This window comes from Eucalyptus grandis, chromosome 8 (assembly GCF_016545825.1).
Source record: "Eucalyptus grandis isolate ANBG69807.140 chromosome 8, ASM1654582v1, whole genome shotgun sequence".
In the NCBI taxonomy this organism is placed as follows: domain Eukaryota; kingdom Viridiplantae; phylum Streptophyta; class Magnoliopsida; order Myrtales; family Myrtaceae; genus Eucalyptus; species Eucalyptus grandis.
In genome coordinates this window covers 70,952,023-70,968,742 of record NC_052619.1, presented here as the reverse complement: position 1 = coordinate 70,968,742, position 16,720 = coordinate 70,952,023, and the positions used below count along the sequence as shown (strand labels likewise).

General features: G+C 37.8%; 2 protein-coding genes across 7 annotated transcripts; one reads left to right on the top strand and one right to left on the bottom strand.

The window, feature by feature from the left end:
- The first annotated feature begins 723 nt into the window (after positions 1-723).
- On the top strand, positions 724-6,994 carry LOC104415895 (protein DA1-related 1). 4 transcript variants are annotated; one of them, XM_039299342.1, is made up of 13 exons: positions 729-868; positions 1,110-1,145; positions 2,008-2,157; positions 2,394-2,472; positions 3,369-3,561; positions 4,356-4,476; positions 4,584-4,667; positions 5,303-5,419; positions 5,547-5,759; positions 5,873-5,935; positions 6,055-6,170; positions 6,251-6,309; positions 6,480-6,994. In XM_039299342.1, the coding sequence occupies exons 3-13, from the start codon at positions 2,056-2,058 to the stop codon at positions 6,800-6,802; spliced, it is 1,470 nt and encodes a 489-aa protein (XP_039155276.1). In that variant the 5' UTR covers positions 729-868; positions 1,110-1,145; positions 2,008-2,055; the 3' UTR covers positions 6,803-6,994. The 4 variants fall into 4 exon arrangements, with proteins under 4 accessions (XP_010025598.2, XP_039155276.1, XP_010025599.2 ...); XM_010027297.3 differs by having other exon boundaries at positions 2,002-2,157; XM_010027296.2 differs by lacking the exon at positions 1,110-1,145 and having other exon boundaries at positions 724-868; positions 2,002-2,157.
- A 717-nt stretch (positions 6,995-7,711) lies between these two features.
- Positions 7,712-15,775, bottom strand: LOC104415894 (GDP-mannose transporter GONST1). 3 transcript variants are annotated; one of them, XM_010027295.3, is made up of 10 exons: positions 15,398-15,772; positions 14,663-14,803; positions 13,482-13,711; positions 13,220-13,359; positions 11,770-11,899; positions 11,205-11,303; positions 10,476-10,630; positions 9,801-9,917; positions 8,315-8,412; positions 7,712-8,237 (listed from the first exon to the last, which is right to left on the bottom strand). In XM_010027295.3, the coding sequence occupies exons 3-10, from the start codon at positions 13,698-13,700 to the stop codon at positions 8,185-8,187; spliced, it is 1,011 nt and encodes a 336-aa protein (XP_010025597.1). In that variant the 5' UTR covers positions 13,701-13,711; positions 14,663-14,803; positions 15,398-15,772; the 3' UTR covers positions 7,712-8,184. The 3 variants fall into 3 exon arrangements, with proteins under 3 accessions (XP_010025597.1, XP_010025596.1, XP_039155278.1); XM_010027294.3 differs by lacking the exon at positions 14,663-14,803 and having other exon boundaries at positions 15,398-15,771; XM_039299344.1 differs by lacking the exons at positions 7,712-8,237; positions 14,663-14,803 and having other exon boundaries at positions 8,354-8,490; positions 15,398-15,775.
- Positions 15,776-16,720: the final 945 nt, after the last annotated feature.

The following is a 16,720-nucleotide window of genomic DNA, read 5'->3' as shown; positions in this document are numbered from 1 at the left end:
AATCATCAACAGGCACGTGGCCTCGTTGGTAAAGGGCTTGTGAGGTTCAATCCATGTACATACAAAAGAGGAGTGAGGTCAAAAAAAGAAGATTGTACTTCGGTCTTTACTATTAATAGATCAAAATACTCTTAACAACTCAATTCATTTTTATAGTTATTATCAACGGACCGCATTTCCATACGTGACATATATTTAAAGTTTTTAGTTAGTTCAGGTAATAAAAAAATAGTTGTATAAGAGTGATTTAAATCTAAATTTAGATAGTGAGATATTTATGAAATCAATTGTCTTATATATATAATTCCGAAGATTCGATGTATTAATGGAGACATACTTTTTTTGTAAAATAGGAAGAGGTTAACTTAGTAAAGAAAGATAAGAAATTATGATTCAAATGTTACTTGCTTTGGGGTAGAATTTTCCACTCACTTTCAACATGACAAGATTATGACTCACTCGGTAAATAAATAAAAAAATAAATAATAAAGGATCTTTTAATGGAATTTATCAGTACAAGTTTAAGGTCGGGATCTCCAATATATTTACTATTATATTGTATTATCTTTGAGTTTACCAAAAAAAAAAAAAAAAAAGAGAGATAAGTGCAAATGCTTTGCAAGTATGTTACTAAATTCTGTGGACTGGTCACCTTACGTAAGAGTGCATATAAATTATATAATCAAAACGACAAACGCTCTAGCTTTTTGACCAGTAGTCTGTAGTTACATGGAGGAAACCGGTTAGAAGGTGAGGACCAGCTTTTCACAAAAAGAAGAAAGCGTGGACATTAAAAACTCCATACTCAAGTCCAGTTGCTCTTCACTTTACTCTCTAACAATCTCACTCCTTCTGTTGTCTGATCAAGGTATGTCCATGCATCACATACTGACATAGAGGGTCACCAGCTTCATGATCTTTGAAATTTGTTTAAGTGTTACCATTTTGACTGGGATTCACCCATTGTTTAATAGTTTATGCAACTCAGGTTCTTATTTCTCCTCGTGACGTTTTTTTTTTTTTTTTTTTTTTTTTTTGGTTTTTCTTAGAAGACTGAACTTTGCTGAGGGACATTGATTTTTGCTTCTCTTTTTCCACTTCTTTTACAGATTCCTCTGTTTCTGAAGATTCTTGTTTGATCACTGGTGGGTTTCCGAGATACAGTGCTCTATCTATCTATATACTCATAGAACTGTTGATAACTTGTTTAATTATTGCAATCGGACAGCAGTGTTTTGAGCATTTTGTGATCCATGTCCAGAACAAGACTTAACTACTTTCTGTTTTTTTTTTTTTTCTCTTTTAGTATGTTATTGGTCTTGGGCTGAATTATGATCACCCTTCTGTTGATGTGGAAGAAGCTCAGCTAAATATGAAATTGAGAGAGAATATAGAAAATCACTCTCCTAATTTCCTTGAGACTTGTTATGGCGGTCCTTCTAAAGGGCATCTTATGGTCTAGTAGGCAACATTTATCGAACTAAGCTACTTCTTATCGATCTTATTATTTTCGTCCATTTCCTCCTGCTCGAGACAATACTGTGGGCCTATGGCTCGCCACGAATGAAATCGCTTTTGCAAGTTTCAACTCATTCATGAAATAGGACGTCCAAAATGCGCAAGAAATCTTAATTTCCTGTCCGTCACCTGTTAGTCATGTTTATGGTCTTAGTTCTTGTGGGCTGTCACTTCTTTTGCTTCATCCAATGTTATATAGAATCTGGATGCTGAATAGAGCTCGTTTAGGATCCGTCGAGTCAGTTTATGCATCTTTTACTTCGAAGGTCCTCATTTCTTTTCTTCAATACAAATGATCTGATTATTTTTATTTTTTTTCTGATGTATGCAATTCTATTTTACTAATGCCTAAAAACTTAGTGATTGATCCACTGCCTATGAGTTATTTTGGGACCACTGAGGTAGCTTTAACATTCCTCTATTACCATAAGATGTTTGTGCTTCAGTTCACCCAAAGCAGTCGCTAAGATTTTATCTTCACAGCTGCAGGTCTTTACTTTAAGTGCTTGCTGCTATTGACTAGCAACATTTTGCATCATGGAGAGGTATTCCCAGACACTCGAAGGTCTTGGCCATGGAAGACAACATCAGCAAAATACTGATGGTCACAGATTCTGGATAAGTCAACAAAATTCTGCGGTATAAACGGTTTTTGTAGGTTTTTCCCGTGCTTTAACTAAAATTGGAAATTGTCTATTTCTATGACCCATTTATTGGACAAAAAGGGGAAATGATGCAGTCATTTTCTTCATTGGAAGCTATTTTTCCAAAAAGAGGGAATGTCACAAAACTCTTATTAGCTTGTGGATTTTGTCCTTAACTCTCTTTGAAGGCACCTTCTTGTCACGTTTACATAGTTGAGAATTTGGATGCAGAACAAGTTAACAGAATATGATGAGAGGGATGCTATAGATCATGCAATTGCCCTTTCGCTTTCAGAAGAAGATCAGAAAGGTAAAAATTTCATTGGTGCATCACCAAACTGTAAGCATTTACGATGAACATTTGATTGAATGATTACACAGGGATTCTTATCTCATCAATAATGCGGTGAATGTGCGATGCCTCTGAAATTAATCTGTCAAGAGTGAATGACTTAGAAGCAAAAGTACTGCAGCATACGCAAAAGAATGTATTCAAGCCTTGTTCTTACTCTCTATTTCAATTCTTCTTACCCTCTTTTATATAGAATAGATCGCCTGTAGGCTATTTAGTGTTGCTGAAGTTGGAGTTGCGAATTATTGAATCTGTTCACCTTTTTGTACCATAACCACTTCATGCTTTTCTTTTCTACTACCAATATACTTCATTATATGTTCAAAAGTTACATATGTAAATTCTACATATATAAGTGGTTCCCCATAATTTCTCTGGTGGTTCCCCATAATTTGTCTGTTATGGGCATCCATCCTTCAGTTATGCAGATTTCCAAAATGCCTGGCTCATGGGAAGAAGGTTTGAAATGGTCATCAGCTCTTTTTAAAGGCAAAGCCTCTGGTTGTATATTGCATAAGCTAGCTTGCAATGTCTTTCACTATCATACATTGAGAGCTAGAAATCTTAGAATCCATAAATCACGTAGCTATTCAGTCTTTGAGATTGCTCATGCTGCCAAATATTCATGTGAGATTTAGATTGTCCAAGGAAAGTAAATTTGCTGTTTGTTTTAGTGGTCACAACTCTCTTTGTTCTTGGGGGATTTCTTGCTAGTCGTTTTTGGTGAGGGCTTGTATGCAGGATTAATCCCCCTTTCTAGCGTGTTTGTGCAACAATATTTCTCACTTGTCAATAAAAAAGTTTACATAAATGATTGAGTGATTTCATGATTCGTCTGTTGAATCTTTCCCTAGATGATCAATATCAATCCAAATATGAACAAGCATCTAAAGCCCTGCTAGATATAGACAAATGTCATGATAAAACTCAGTTGGTGGAGGATGAACTGCTCGCCATAGCTCTCCAAGAAAGTTTAATTGTAGAAGAATCTAGACAGAGCTATGAAAATTCAATTCAACCTCATCCAGTTTCATCTTCAGACTCAAGGTATATTCAGCTGTTGAGCTTTCTTGTCTTTGGTTATCTTTGAAATGTCAGTCCAATTTCCATCTTTCATTTTGAGAGGTTTCTAGTATCTTTCTTTCTTTTTAACAGTTCAAGGCTTCTCTTATTGCTGAGATATCAAAAAGGATATGAGACAATACAATGTCCAAGTCTTGAGATGGAAGGTAGAAGTTTGTGAAATAGAGTGGCTTTAGCTTTGATACTGATTGGAATATGTAGAATTCCTCTGTAACCTCTCTTTTCCTGTGATTTACTGTGTAGTTGGAGAGAAGTTTCAGTCATGAATAGAAATGTGCTGAAGCTAATATTTTATGTAGATGTAACAGGTCAGGCATAGAATATAGAGATTGTGACATTTAACTAGTGTTGTCAAGGAACTGAGTTTTCCAATTGGTATGGGGCAAAAACATGTGGATGATGAATCCAGTTCCAATTTGGGGGGCTGAAGAATTAATTTGTTAAATTCATATATAGTAAAGTTTAGCACAAGTTGCTGGAATAGGTGTTGAGATTTGTTGAATCTCAAGAAAAAAATATGGCTATTTGATTTGATGTCAGTTCTATTGTTGTACAGAAGCAATTTCTTTTGAGAAATTATCTGCAAATCGACTTGCGGGTTCCATAAGTTCTCAGCAGCTCTCTGGCATAGAATGCATGATTGGTGTAACAGTACTTCTCATGCATATTTTATGTTACGTTCTCATATTCAGACTAAGGTCCTCTTTTTAGAAGGACTTATCTCACAATCAACTTTACTTACAACATCAGTCATTCAGAATCTGTGCAGGATGCAAGAGTGAGATTGGTCTTGGAGATTTCCTGAGGTGCATGGATGCTGATTGGCATTCGAAATGCTTTCGCTGCCACGCATGTGATCTTGCAATCGCTGATCCTGAGGTAAATTTTTATGTCCACTTAACTTCGGATTGAGGTTTGGCCTATGAGTTTTTCAACTATATTAGTTTCCACAGTATATACTATGTAACGAAAGATTGATATTGCAGTTTTCAGTGTCCGGGGAACACCCCTATCATAAAAAATGCTACAGAGACTACCATCAGCTAAGATGTGACGTTTGCAGGAATTATGTAAGTCCTTTCTCATTGAACGGTGCTGTATTGAAAGGTTGTTTACAAAGGATTATCAAGTGAAAGTCCCGAGCTATGGAAAGTGTCATCCTCCGTATAAAGTTCAGACTGCAAAACCGTAAGACAGTCTGGCAGGTCTTGACTTTTGATAAAAACATGAAAGGGAATTGACTTAGAGGGTGTTCGAGAATACTTTTTGGAAGTCTTTCCTGTTTTACAAGACTGAAGAAGCAAATGAAGTGAAAACCATAACGATTAAAAACTAATCGAAGAAGCAGCTCAGGGTACTCTTGGAGCTTTTCCTTCCTCAACTAATAATCTTCAGCATAAAAGTCGTGTGGGGAAACTCATATTCACTCCAGAATTAACTAATATACTCCCGAGACTCATAATTAATTATTACAATACTTAGTTACTACACTGCAAGGCACAGGAAATGCCCCAGTTATGGTACTGAATGTCAGACTCAAAGCCATCTGCTGTTTTGATTTTCTCATAATACAAATTTTATACCGACAAATCTACGACGACACTTTCTTTCCATTTTTCTTAAGTGTAGTCTGTCATAAAATTGCTACATCTAAAATGAAAAGTTGTGCTTCCTATAAACGCTCTGCTTGTTTTGCGTCACATAGCTGCCAACAAACAACGAGGGAATGGAGTACGCGTTTCTTCCTTTCTGGAAGCAAATTTATTGCCCAGCACATGAGCAAGATGGGACTCCAAGATGTTCTAGCTGTGACAGGATGGAAGTGAGTTCCCACACATGAACATCCTGCTTTGCTTGCTGGTAGAACTGTAGGACATTAACTCTAGGCTATAGAGCACTTTTCAATTTTCCCATCTCATTGCTGACATAAGAACGTCAAATCTGTGTAGTCAAGAGACACGACGTACTTGTCGCTTGATGACGGTCGAAAGCTATGTCTAGAGTGTCTACAATCTGCAATTATGGATACCGACGAGTGTCAGCCTCTTTATCTCGAAATACGAAAATTCTATAAAGGTATGAATATGAAAGTGGACAAGCAGATTCCTCTACTCTTGGTTGGAAGACAAGCGCTGAACGAAGCAATGGAAGGAGAAACCAATGTAAGTACTGATGCAAGTCTTATCTAGGTGAATATGGTTCCAAATATCAACATTTGTTTTTAATTTTTTTTTTTCCTTTTTGTGGTTTTCATACTCACTTGAAACTTGTTAAGGGGCATCATCACTCACACGAAACTAGAGGACTATGCTTATCAGAAGGGCGGAGTGTTCCCACTGTAAGAAAAGCTCTTGACTAGATTGGGCTATCATCAAATGTTTACATTGTGACTGTATTGTGACTGTATTTGATGGGGAAAAAAAGGGATTTCAGAACCGCTTTTCAATAATCCAACAGGATATGCGAGGGGCAAGAATTGAAGTAGGCAACCTTCTTGCTACGATACCTAAGCCTCATAAGCTGGTTCACTCATGCAACGTGAATGCAATCCTCATTTTGCATGGTCTACCCAGGTAATGTGAAGTTTTGCAGCAAATCTCAGTTTTTCTTCTGTATGATCATTGCACCGTGCTGATCGTTCTTCGGAAAACAGGCTGTTAACAGGCTCAATCCTGGCACATGAGATGATGCATGCTTGGCTTCAACTCGAAGGTTCTTTTATGGCCTGTGGTATCTGCTGTTATTTTAATTTAATAGAAACAGCCTATTTGATAAAAATGTACAGAGATATGGGCATTACTCAAAAGAAGTCAATACTGCATTTGTTTTTCCTTTTCCTGTAAAAGTTTTAGAGGGACAGAACTAATGTCCATAATTTTCAGGTTTTCCTAACCTTGCTCCAGAGGTTGAAGAAGGCATTTGTCAAGTTCTGGCTTATATGTGGTTAGATTTTGCGATCAATTTAAGCTCCACAAATGATGTTTCGTCATCCTCCTTGCCATCATCTTCCGCTTCATCGACTTCGAAGAAGGGCAAATGGTCAGACTTTGAGATACAACTGAGCGAGTTTCTTAAACTTCAAATAAAGAATGATATTTCAGAGGCCTATGGAGAGGGATTTAGGTTAGGAAACGAGGCAGTGGAGAAGCATGGCCTTAGGGAAACTCTCGATTACATTCGACGCACGGGGACCTATCCACCGTGATTTATTAAGTGGCTGTCTGTGGAACTTTGATTTTCAGTGGTTAGTTGCCTTGCATTAGTGACTTAATACAGCTCAAGCAAGATTATAAGTAGAACTTATGAATTTATAAGCAATCAAATTTGCTTGACGTTTATATAGCAGATGTCAGAACCAGGGGTATAATAAGATAATATATTCTATTTTCTAAAGTAACAGAAAAGGGGTCGGGGTAGTGCATATGTGCATTGCTTATACATTTTTCCATCTAGGTGTAATGCTGGGTTCATCATGAGGAATTCGTTGTCATGCCAATGTATCTCATCTTGCAGAGTCGCTGCGTCAGTTCTTCTGGAATTAGCTTTTGTTCAAACAGTTCAGTTCCCAACTCTGGGGTACCTAATAACCCGGGACGGCATAAATCAGTTCATAGTGAATCACTGAAGGACTATGATTAATCAAGCTTCAACACCTTCCTACAATTTAGAAATTTAAGGATTACGAGCAGTCAAACTCCAGCGTTCGCATACTTCAACCAACAACTGCTAACCTTAACGAATCATAACCGGCAACCATGGAGGCATCACTGCTTCTCCAACTACCACAAACTGCATGATATTTTTGTCCCAAGCTGAGCTGATGGCCAGTTGGCCTCAGACTTAACGCTCTTGGAAGTAGGCCTATGGTAATCCGCAAATACCGTAGTTTGCCCAAACAACAAACATCAAAGCTTCATTCGCATAGGGCGTACGACAGGACTAAGGATCAATATTTCAGGTGATCGTTTGCCATGGGAGATCTAAGAGAACCAGCAGTTTGTTCAGGCCTTTTAATTTGCGTACGTAATATTTAACACCCCCAATCATAATGCTCGCTGTAAATGTCATGGCCTCCATAGCTATTGACACAAGACATCATATATGCAGAACAAGCTAAAGCAATTAACAATGATCGTGTCATACTTCCATTTCTCTCTGTTGAGCAGTTTCTACATATAAATTCCACCAAACAGCAGAAAGAATTGTTGCATAGATGTATAAGGCGAAGTCTGCTTTCTACTACAGCGCTATTGCTAGCCAAGTCGCTCTCTTCATCAATACAGCCAAGATGAAAGTCACTCTCAAGCAACACAATATAAATCTGGTATATTTCCTAACACAACAATTAGCAAGCAACCTCTTTCTGGAATACAACAGAGAAGATCCCGACTGCCCAAGCCCACAAAATTCCTCTCTTTCAAGCAAAGAGAAGTAGAGCACAAACCCTCAGCAACAGGAAGAAATTGAGCTGATGAGCAGTGGAGTGTAGTTAATTTCCCTCTCACCAAAATAGAAAGCAGCGATGATCTTTGATGTGCGAAAAACGTAGAATAGCCATGCAACAAGTGTTTGATTAACAACTTGGAATTATGATCTCTCCCGAATTTTGGCTCTCGCAAAAAATACTCCAGCCAAAAGACCTGCAGGACACAATAACACGTGACATAATATTCTGTGGCTGTGCTGGTATAGTGAAGACCAGAGGGAGAAAATTTACCAAAGAGGATGCTTGCAGAGTTTTCCAAACTAGTCGGTACTTTGAACAGGAGGATGCCAGCAATAGACAATGGGATCTTATTTAATGAACCTACAAGGCTGCATATGGCATCTGGTATGAGAGATCGTCCACGTATTGTTTACATGATTAGAATCCATTTTACTTCGAAGTCCATCCTATCACATATTTTCAAAAGGTCATATTGCGAAAATGAATTATATTCTACTCACATATTCAACTCTTTCATGGGTCAAGACCAAGGATAATTTTTAATTTTCCAATCTTTTGATAATTTTGATCAAGAAGGGAAAGAGGGGGATTGTTTGTGTCAAGAAAAGGCAAATAAAAGATGCGACGATTGCCTATTAGACTTCACAAATCGTCAGCTAAATAGTTGGCCAGTAACAAAAGTATGATGTTGGTAACTGGCAAATCCTACATCTTCCTTCTTTCCTTTATTCAGTATACATAAACAGGCGCTAAACCTTGACTGTTTAAATTGCTAAATCAATTCATTTGTTTACACTAAACAGCGATGGGGACCAGACAACTCAATCACAAATAAAAACTTAGGTCATCATCCAATTGTTCCAAACTTGTTTATCGGTGTTATTGTTTGATATTATTTGACCATGCAGCTTGGAAAATACACAAACTTTTTAAGAAGAAAAACCTGAAATCGACAAAAGAACAGATGATATTTTTGACAGTGCAAATGATTTTAGATAATTGTCAAGTATAGAAGGAACATGCAAGTTGGCAAGAAGATTTAACCTGCATATATCAGCATATCTCAAAGTGTAAGAAAGCTAGCTATCTCCAACCTCAACCTAACATAACTACATGCAACAAGATGTAACCATACAGAGAATTAAAATTCAGGTCGAGATTTTTGAAAATATTGTTTTGCTCAGCTTCCAAGCCCACAGGATGGCAAGGGCATTTAAGTAAAAACACAACATAAAAGACAAGTGAAACATAGTATAATGTTCCAAGAACTAAACCTGATAGAAATACATGTGAAATAAAAGAGTAAGAGCAGCACGCTTTTACTGACATAAGAGGTGAGGATCCACACGACTTGAGCTAACAAGACACTCTCCATCAAAAATTTTCCAACTAGGACTTGGGGGTTTAAACTAAAAGTGACTCAGAAAAGCTAATGAAAAACGTCAACATAAGAGCAAAAATTTCTTAAGTCAACACGTACTTAGGGTTCATGTTTTTCTCAATTTCTTCCTAAAGCTGAGTAGAAATTTTCTTAGTCACCCTTCAGAGAGCAATCAGGGCTCAACTATCAGGAAGTCACACACATGTTCCCATGGGCAAAAAATTACAGTTTGTCTGCTAGTTGTTTAAAGTCTATATATTGGCCAAAAACAGGATTTCTTCAGTAAACCACAATAAGCAGTAATCACTGTCCAAGAAACCCAAAGCTTGCACAATATTGTATTGATATCAGACAGAGCAAACTTGATGTTCAAACCTGTAAGTGGTGGCCCCTGTTTGATGAAGAAACCACATAGAAGAAAAGCTTATAGCCAACCCAAGAATTCCACTAAATGTCATCACCAACCAAAAGGTTGGTAACCTTAAAAGAGGACTGCAATTACATAAATACAAAGAAAATATCATAAGCTTGATTATAACAGGTTTAAAACTACATATTGCCCATATCATGCAAGCATGATTTCTTGACTAGAAAACAATTTGAAGCTTAATAACATGTTGTAATCGATAGAAACAGCAAAATCATGAAAACATTGTCACTTCATATTACATAGGACATCCTCAACTTATTTCAATCACAAGTGACAGGTATCCACTGGGTTAATATGAGCGTCAACATAACACATTGTCAAAATAACATCTTCAGACGTCAAAGAGAAAAATTAGCAAAAGAAATGAAGTGCAAGGCTACTTAAAAGTGAAAGAAAAAAAAGCACGATACACAGCCACATGAGATTCCAGCTAATGGTCAAGGACAAATAAATTGCCACCAGGTTGAAGGCAGCCAATAAACTCATATAAGCTTGAGTTCAGTCACCGATCAGCAAAAGATTTTACAAACATACCAAGAATACAAAAATCAAAGGAAAACAACTTTAACAAGATCACAGGGCACTTAAATAATCATGAAATGAAGAAAGAGAAAACTCACGTGCTAATCAGATAGTCCACCTCATTGAAAACACATATAAGAATAACTCCAAGGGGCAAAGAGAGGGTATTGTTTAGAAGGACCATGGAGAACTCATTCAAGTTTCCAGATTTTGTGACTTGCTTTGCTGTATCCATGACTCTACGTAGTGTTAGCTGCATTAGACAAAAAGAGTAAATGGATAAATGGACGCACACCAGTTCCATCTCAATTGGTAACTCAAACAAGTAGAAGAGCTTGGTGAGAGAAAAGGATGATAGATCCCATAACCCAGTCAGGATAACCTCATGTAGTTTTAACAACCACTGGGAACAAAAATAGGAATATGGCAGTATGGACACTTACATTGCACTTATAATTAACTAAAGACCAAATTCTCATCTAATTAATTTATGCACAATATATGCGATTTCATCTGTTCATCTAGAGAAGGCCCACCTGTTTGAGAGGGTTGCTCAGGGAGTCTATTCTAGATTTTTTAGAAGTTTCAGCAGTTTGTATAAGCATTTGGCAAATCTTTAAAAGTAGAAGCAGGGAAACCATAGCAGTTCTGATTTGAAACAACTAGTGAGAAGTACTTCCACAGATTTCCTTTGAAACTTGCAAAGTTTATCTGATCTCAATGGTCCTAATTATAGTATCATTAATGCAAATTCTACACTCTGTCAAACGTCTAAAATAGGTAATTGAAACTTCCACATGACATTAAGGAACCTTGAGCATACTTACTGAATATGACGCTGTTAAGAAACAATTAGTGATCTGCCATGCGTAGCCAACTGCATGGAAAGACAAATCAGTAATCCCTCCAGAAATTGCTGAAATGATCTGCCAAATTAAGCAAAACCTTCAGTAGTTATACATTTCCGAATTCATGAAATTTCCTAAAGTAGCAATCCATCAAAAAGAGGAAAACTAAGCACAATCATACGAGAGAGCTAATCTTTCTGCAGAGACTACTGATGGAAATTTAAAGCGCAGAAGAACCAATGGCAAAGAGCATGCAGCTACAACAATGCAATGGCTTATTAAACGCATCACAGATCTGTTGGCCAATAGAAGATGTATGGACATTTACATTCTCTCATGGAGTTAACAGAAGATTCAATACACCAGAATAATGCTTGCTCCATTCATAAAAACACCTCAGCAAGATGAGTCAATGCTTCCATCAGGTGGACCAATTTTTTGCTTATATACATTCTGTTATGCAAGTATAAGCTTTCTCTGTAACTGGAAATTGTCAATCTTGATCTTGGTCCCCATGAAATTAAACGAAAAGTCAGAAACATACCATCAAGAACAAGGCACCCCAAACTCTATTATCATGATGCTTACTAAATAGGTACATCTCCCCAACTGCTGTAATCACATTTGTAACATTCTTCAGGACAGTAACCATGGCAACATTTATGTACTTTAAGCTGCAGAAACAACAAAGACGAGTCAATTTAATTGACTCATTGAAAAAAATTGAGATAATCTTATGGATGAAATTTTGAGGTTTAAAGAGGGAAAGATGATGAAGACATTTCGCAATAAAACAGCTGGTTTTGAATCACAACCATGTGACAGGAATTTGGGGGCAAAAGACAGGAAATAAATGAAATGCTTACAAGAAAAAGGCATAAATTCATTAAGCCCCAAGAAAGGACTTTCCATTTCATGCTTTGAAATGAAATATTATTCCAATTTTTCATATTACAAAGATATTCTAAATGATTTATGCTGGTATTATATATGTATTTTTTAGCATGTGCAGTTCAGTCGATTCCACATGCTAAAAGCTAAATTCTCACTGCCCCATTCACAGACTAAAATGGATGGCCCTGCATAGAAACCAAAACCTGGTTTTTCTCACTGTAATCCCAAATCAACTGAAAAAAAAAAGGGGAAGATCGGAGTTCAGTATCATTTACCAGATGGAGGGAAAAAAGTAAAGAGATTAATGAGTTCAGCGCAACTGTCCAATGAGATATGAAATTTCATGTTTTATGACGAGTAATGTCTGCATTGAATTAGCAAACATGGTTTAAGAATTCAAATATACATGGATCCTACAATGGGAAACTTTGTGTATTTAGGAACTCGAATCACCATCTAAGCACCCTATATGCCCATCCATACCAATCATCTAGTAACAAGTACTGTAAACTCTCTCTAAGATAAGTTTTTGGGGAGTTGTCATCAAAATTAGGTGGTGAACCACAAAAGATATACACAAGGTACTCCTAGAGAATACTGATAGCGGCATTTAACCCAGAGAATAAAATATAGATTAAAGTTTATTGGAAAGCTCATATGCACATCAGATTAAGTAAGTTTGTACTTTCAAGTCTTTTACATTGAAAATCGTCATAAGAACGTAGAATTGTAGATTTAACACTTAATTACACCTCTTGATAGGATGGTTAATGAAAAGCATCAGGGACAATGATGATGAAGGGAAAATTTCAAACATAAATAGCCATTTAATTTAGCTCTTCCTTTAGAACAGTATAAACAGACAATCCACGATCAATTTGCTATGCTTCCACAGGGATGCAGAAGATTATTCCAACTTACCAAAAAGCTGCATTGAATTAACTCTCACCAAGACATGTAATCTTAATCGATTGAATGACTAGGATATATATGCATGCTAGGAGACTTCCAATTTCAGAAAAGATGTGGACATAAAAAAAAAGGCCAATGCCAAGTAGTGAAAGACTTTAATTTCCCCAGGGGGGGAAGAATCAACATACCTAAACATGCTCGTAACGAGCATTCCAACAAATATTACGTTCACAGGCAACCAGACCTTAATCAAATTTAAAGTCAGTGGTTCTGTCGATATCACACCGAAAAGGCTCAATGTAGACACAATGATAACTGACACAAGATTCTGCAATTCCAAAGAGAGTTACAGGCTATGTCAGTAATCGCATAAAGCCATCAGATATTCAGCACATATCCTAACATGGGAACAATCGGGTAAAGCAAAACTAACACAGCAGGAAAAAGCACCTGGTAGAGCATCAATGATATGCCTGCATTGAAATCATAGCTGGAGAGTACAAACTTGTTGACCAGGATCATGCTGCAGGATGACATGCAATATGCAAGCCCAGATAACAAGGCCTGGTTGTGCATTTTAAATGTCCTTCCACTTCTTGTTGTTCTCTCTCTGTCTTTTCCCAGCCTTCCACCTTCCAAATCAGAGTCCCCATTTTCCAAAGGTTTCATTGTGTGATAATCTGCAGTAAACAACATGAAGGATTGTTTATGACCCAATAAAAATAAAAAATAAAATGAAGATCGTCTATGCATAATAAGGAGTAATAGCCAGGAAGATAAAACTTAGAATAGAGCAAGGAAAAGGTAAGATTCACCTTACAGTCACAATACATTTAACACTTCAATGCGAGATGAGAAATCAGATTAGGAAGGAGCAGGGAAGCCTATGACTCCAGCATAATTGAATGAGTTCCAAGATGGGTTAGGGACCAAGGTGGATAGAGGCCAAAAACTGGAGAACCTAATGGCAAAAGATAGGTTCAAGGTATGGGGTCATAACTGGGGTTGTGGACTGACTGGTCCAATCCAATTCAACATTGTCAACTACATCGAACCAAATTTTTTTGGTTGGGAATTATTCATTCTGAAACCGGGAACCAAGCTTGAGAGAAGGACACTAACTGACCAATTAAACCCCTTCACATCCAATCCGGTTCACAGGTTTCACCTGATTCTGTTTTTCTTCATTTCTTGTGTTTTCCTCCTTCCACAGTGCACATCACACTGCAGTTGCATCACTCAAACTAATTGCTCATTTTCACTTACAATACACCATCAGTCTGGAAAAAAAACCACAAACTAATACACCTATAGGTTTCAGGCATGAGAGCAAAATAATAAAATAATAGAATAAAAGAATATACTCTAATTAACAAAAGCAAGCAACAAGGCAAAGGCAGAACAGATGAGGACAAGAAACAATAAGCTAATAAATGACCAACACAGCAGTGATTTCGAGTTGTCACCATGTACAAGTATAACTAAGTGCCTTCTTCTATCAATGGCTGAAGAACTAAATTCTAGAAAGTCAAGTATCAACTAGTAAACTGTGGCTAACAAAAGGTATTGTAACTAGGTAAAGCAAACAATATGCAGTGGAAGTTTAGAGTATTGCGTTACCGACAGCGTACCTCTCACCAAGTCTCACCGGACCTGTCCTAACCTAGATTTCTATTGAGGTCCGGGAATTTGCAGCGCAAAACCCGTTTTTGGCGCCAATATCCTCTGATGATTCCCTCTCACACTTATGATTAAAGAATCTGTTGGAGCACCTAAAGATGAAAGTTCTTGTCATAAGATGTCTACAGCATTCAGAAAGAACCCAAGAACCAACTAACTTTTGCACGCAAAAACATACAATCCGAAATCGCTAGCACCATCCTCTCTCACAAGAAGATAATTTTAACTAGAAACATGAGACATCCCATCATTCGATCCAATCATTAACTCACATCAATCTACAATTGAATAAGTGCTTCCAGGCATGACCGAGGTCCCTCTAACCCAAGAAGACTGAACTGACCATACTTTTAATACGGGTCAGAAATTGCTTTACATACACAACATGTAGATCAGCTACTGACACAAAAAGAACGAATCCAGCAGCCGATGCAAATCCTTCCAAATTAACCAGTCATACCAAAATTGCCAACTTCATCACCTTTCCAGAAATGGAATAACGGCAATTCCCACATACTTGACACTCGCGGAAGTAGTCGGAGCAGGTGATGAAGCAACGAGGCAGATAATCACGAGAGAGAGAGAGAGAGAGAGAGAGAGAGAGAGTAAATTTATCGCGCACTGATCAACCCTATTGCCGGAAGAAAGAACCCAGAAACGAAAAACGCGAAAAGATTCGAACTTACCTTCGAATTCGCAATCGCCCCCGCCGGCAAGAGAGATCGGCGCAACCCGGAACGGAAGATCGGGCCGGAGACGGAGCCGGAGACGGCGGCGTGCTCCTCGAGCTCAACGAATTCTACAGAATTTGCAGGGAAGAGGCCGCAGAGGCTGCAAAGGCCGGAGCTTTTTGCTTCCCGATTCGTCGAGCCGGCGATGTATGGAAGCAGGCGACCATGGAAGGAAGACAAAGAGAGAGGGGAGAGTGCAAACAGCTTGGCGCGTTGACCATTCAAAAAAAGGGGAAGGGAGAAAGGGTGCAGGCTTTTTGGTTGAGTGAAAAATGGAGGCTCTCTCTCTCTCTCTCTCTCTCTAGTTTTGCAGATCCTCCATGTTTGACCGGATGGTCAACTCCTCTTGAAGCTTTGGCACAGCATCACTTTCATATTCTTTCTTTATGCCCAAAATTGAATTATTTATTCATTTCAATTTTTCGAAAGATATCGTCGAAAAATATTGGCTCTCCCCGTTGTTTAAGAAAGTTCCTGATTTTTTATGCGGCATATTTCTCGTACAATGCGTGATTACAAAAACACTTCAAAAGTCGAGACAGTTCACATTAATTATATTAAATATTTTGATGAGTTATCATAGATTCAGCAACTTCTAGTGTTTGGTCAGATGACACCAAGATGCGGGATGCGGGATGCGGGATGTGGGGTTGAAACCAAAGTGGGAAGCTAGTGCAGTTTTGCTCAACTCGAACAGGAGGAAAAGTCAAAGTTCATCAGTTAGAAAAATGCAAAAATGCCGTTGACCTTACGCAAGAGATTTATACGGGGACCATGCTGCAGTGGCCAATCAACCGATCATAGTAGCTAGACATCCACCGTTGGCAATTGAAGCACATGGGCAAACACCTTGGAATGACGCACTCTTTCTTCTTGCTTTTCTCCTGGGAACTTTTGCTTCCACTACACTCGAAAAGAAATATTGTAGAAACTTGTTCTATGATTCATGTGATGAGTACAAATTGCTTGAACTCAGCAGCAAGTCAGCTCGATATTGGGGTCATAGTATTCGGAACATAAGTACCCTTCCAAGTCTTTGGATTGAGAACTAGAAATCAGTTTTCTGGTTCATATTCATGATAAGTACCGGTTTCACATGTGTTAAATTGAGCTTTATTTTCCTTCAGTTTACTTCCATATTTTGTGTTCCGCGAAAATGGATTCCCTGATACCATTTTCCCTCTGGAGTATAACTGGATATTTTATACTGGCTCTCGCAGATGACCTGTTTATTAGAGAGAGAGAGATTCATCTTGATGGACTCGAAGCAAAAATACC

Bases quoted from the DNA above. Each gene is read 5' to 3' on its own strand.
- LOC104415895 (XM_010027296.2), top strand. From the start codon at position 2,056: ATGGAGAGGTATTCCCAGACACTCGAAGGTCTTGGCCATGGAAGACAA. The intron at 2,158-2,393 runs GTATAAACGGTT...ATTTGGATGCAG, and splicing joins TAAGTCAACAAAATTCTGCG to AACAAGTTAACAGAATATGA. The intron at 6,171-6,250 runs GTAATGTGAAGT...TTCGGAAAACAG, and splicing joins ATTTTGCATGGTCTACCCAG to GCTGTTAACAGGCTCAATCC.
- LOC104415894 (XM_010027295.3), bottom strand. From the start codon at position 13,700: ATGAAACCTTTGGAAAATGGGGACTCTGATTTGGAAGGTGGAAGGCTG. The intron at 11,900-13,219 runs GTATGTTGATTC...TTGTTTCTGCAG, and splicing joins CTCGTTACGAGCATGTTTAG to CTTAAAGTACATAAATGTTG. The intron at 8,238-8,314 runs GTAAATTTTCTC...TGTGTCCTGCAG, and splicing joins CTCTGCAAGCATCCTCTTTG to GTCTTTTGGCTGGAGTATTT.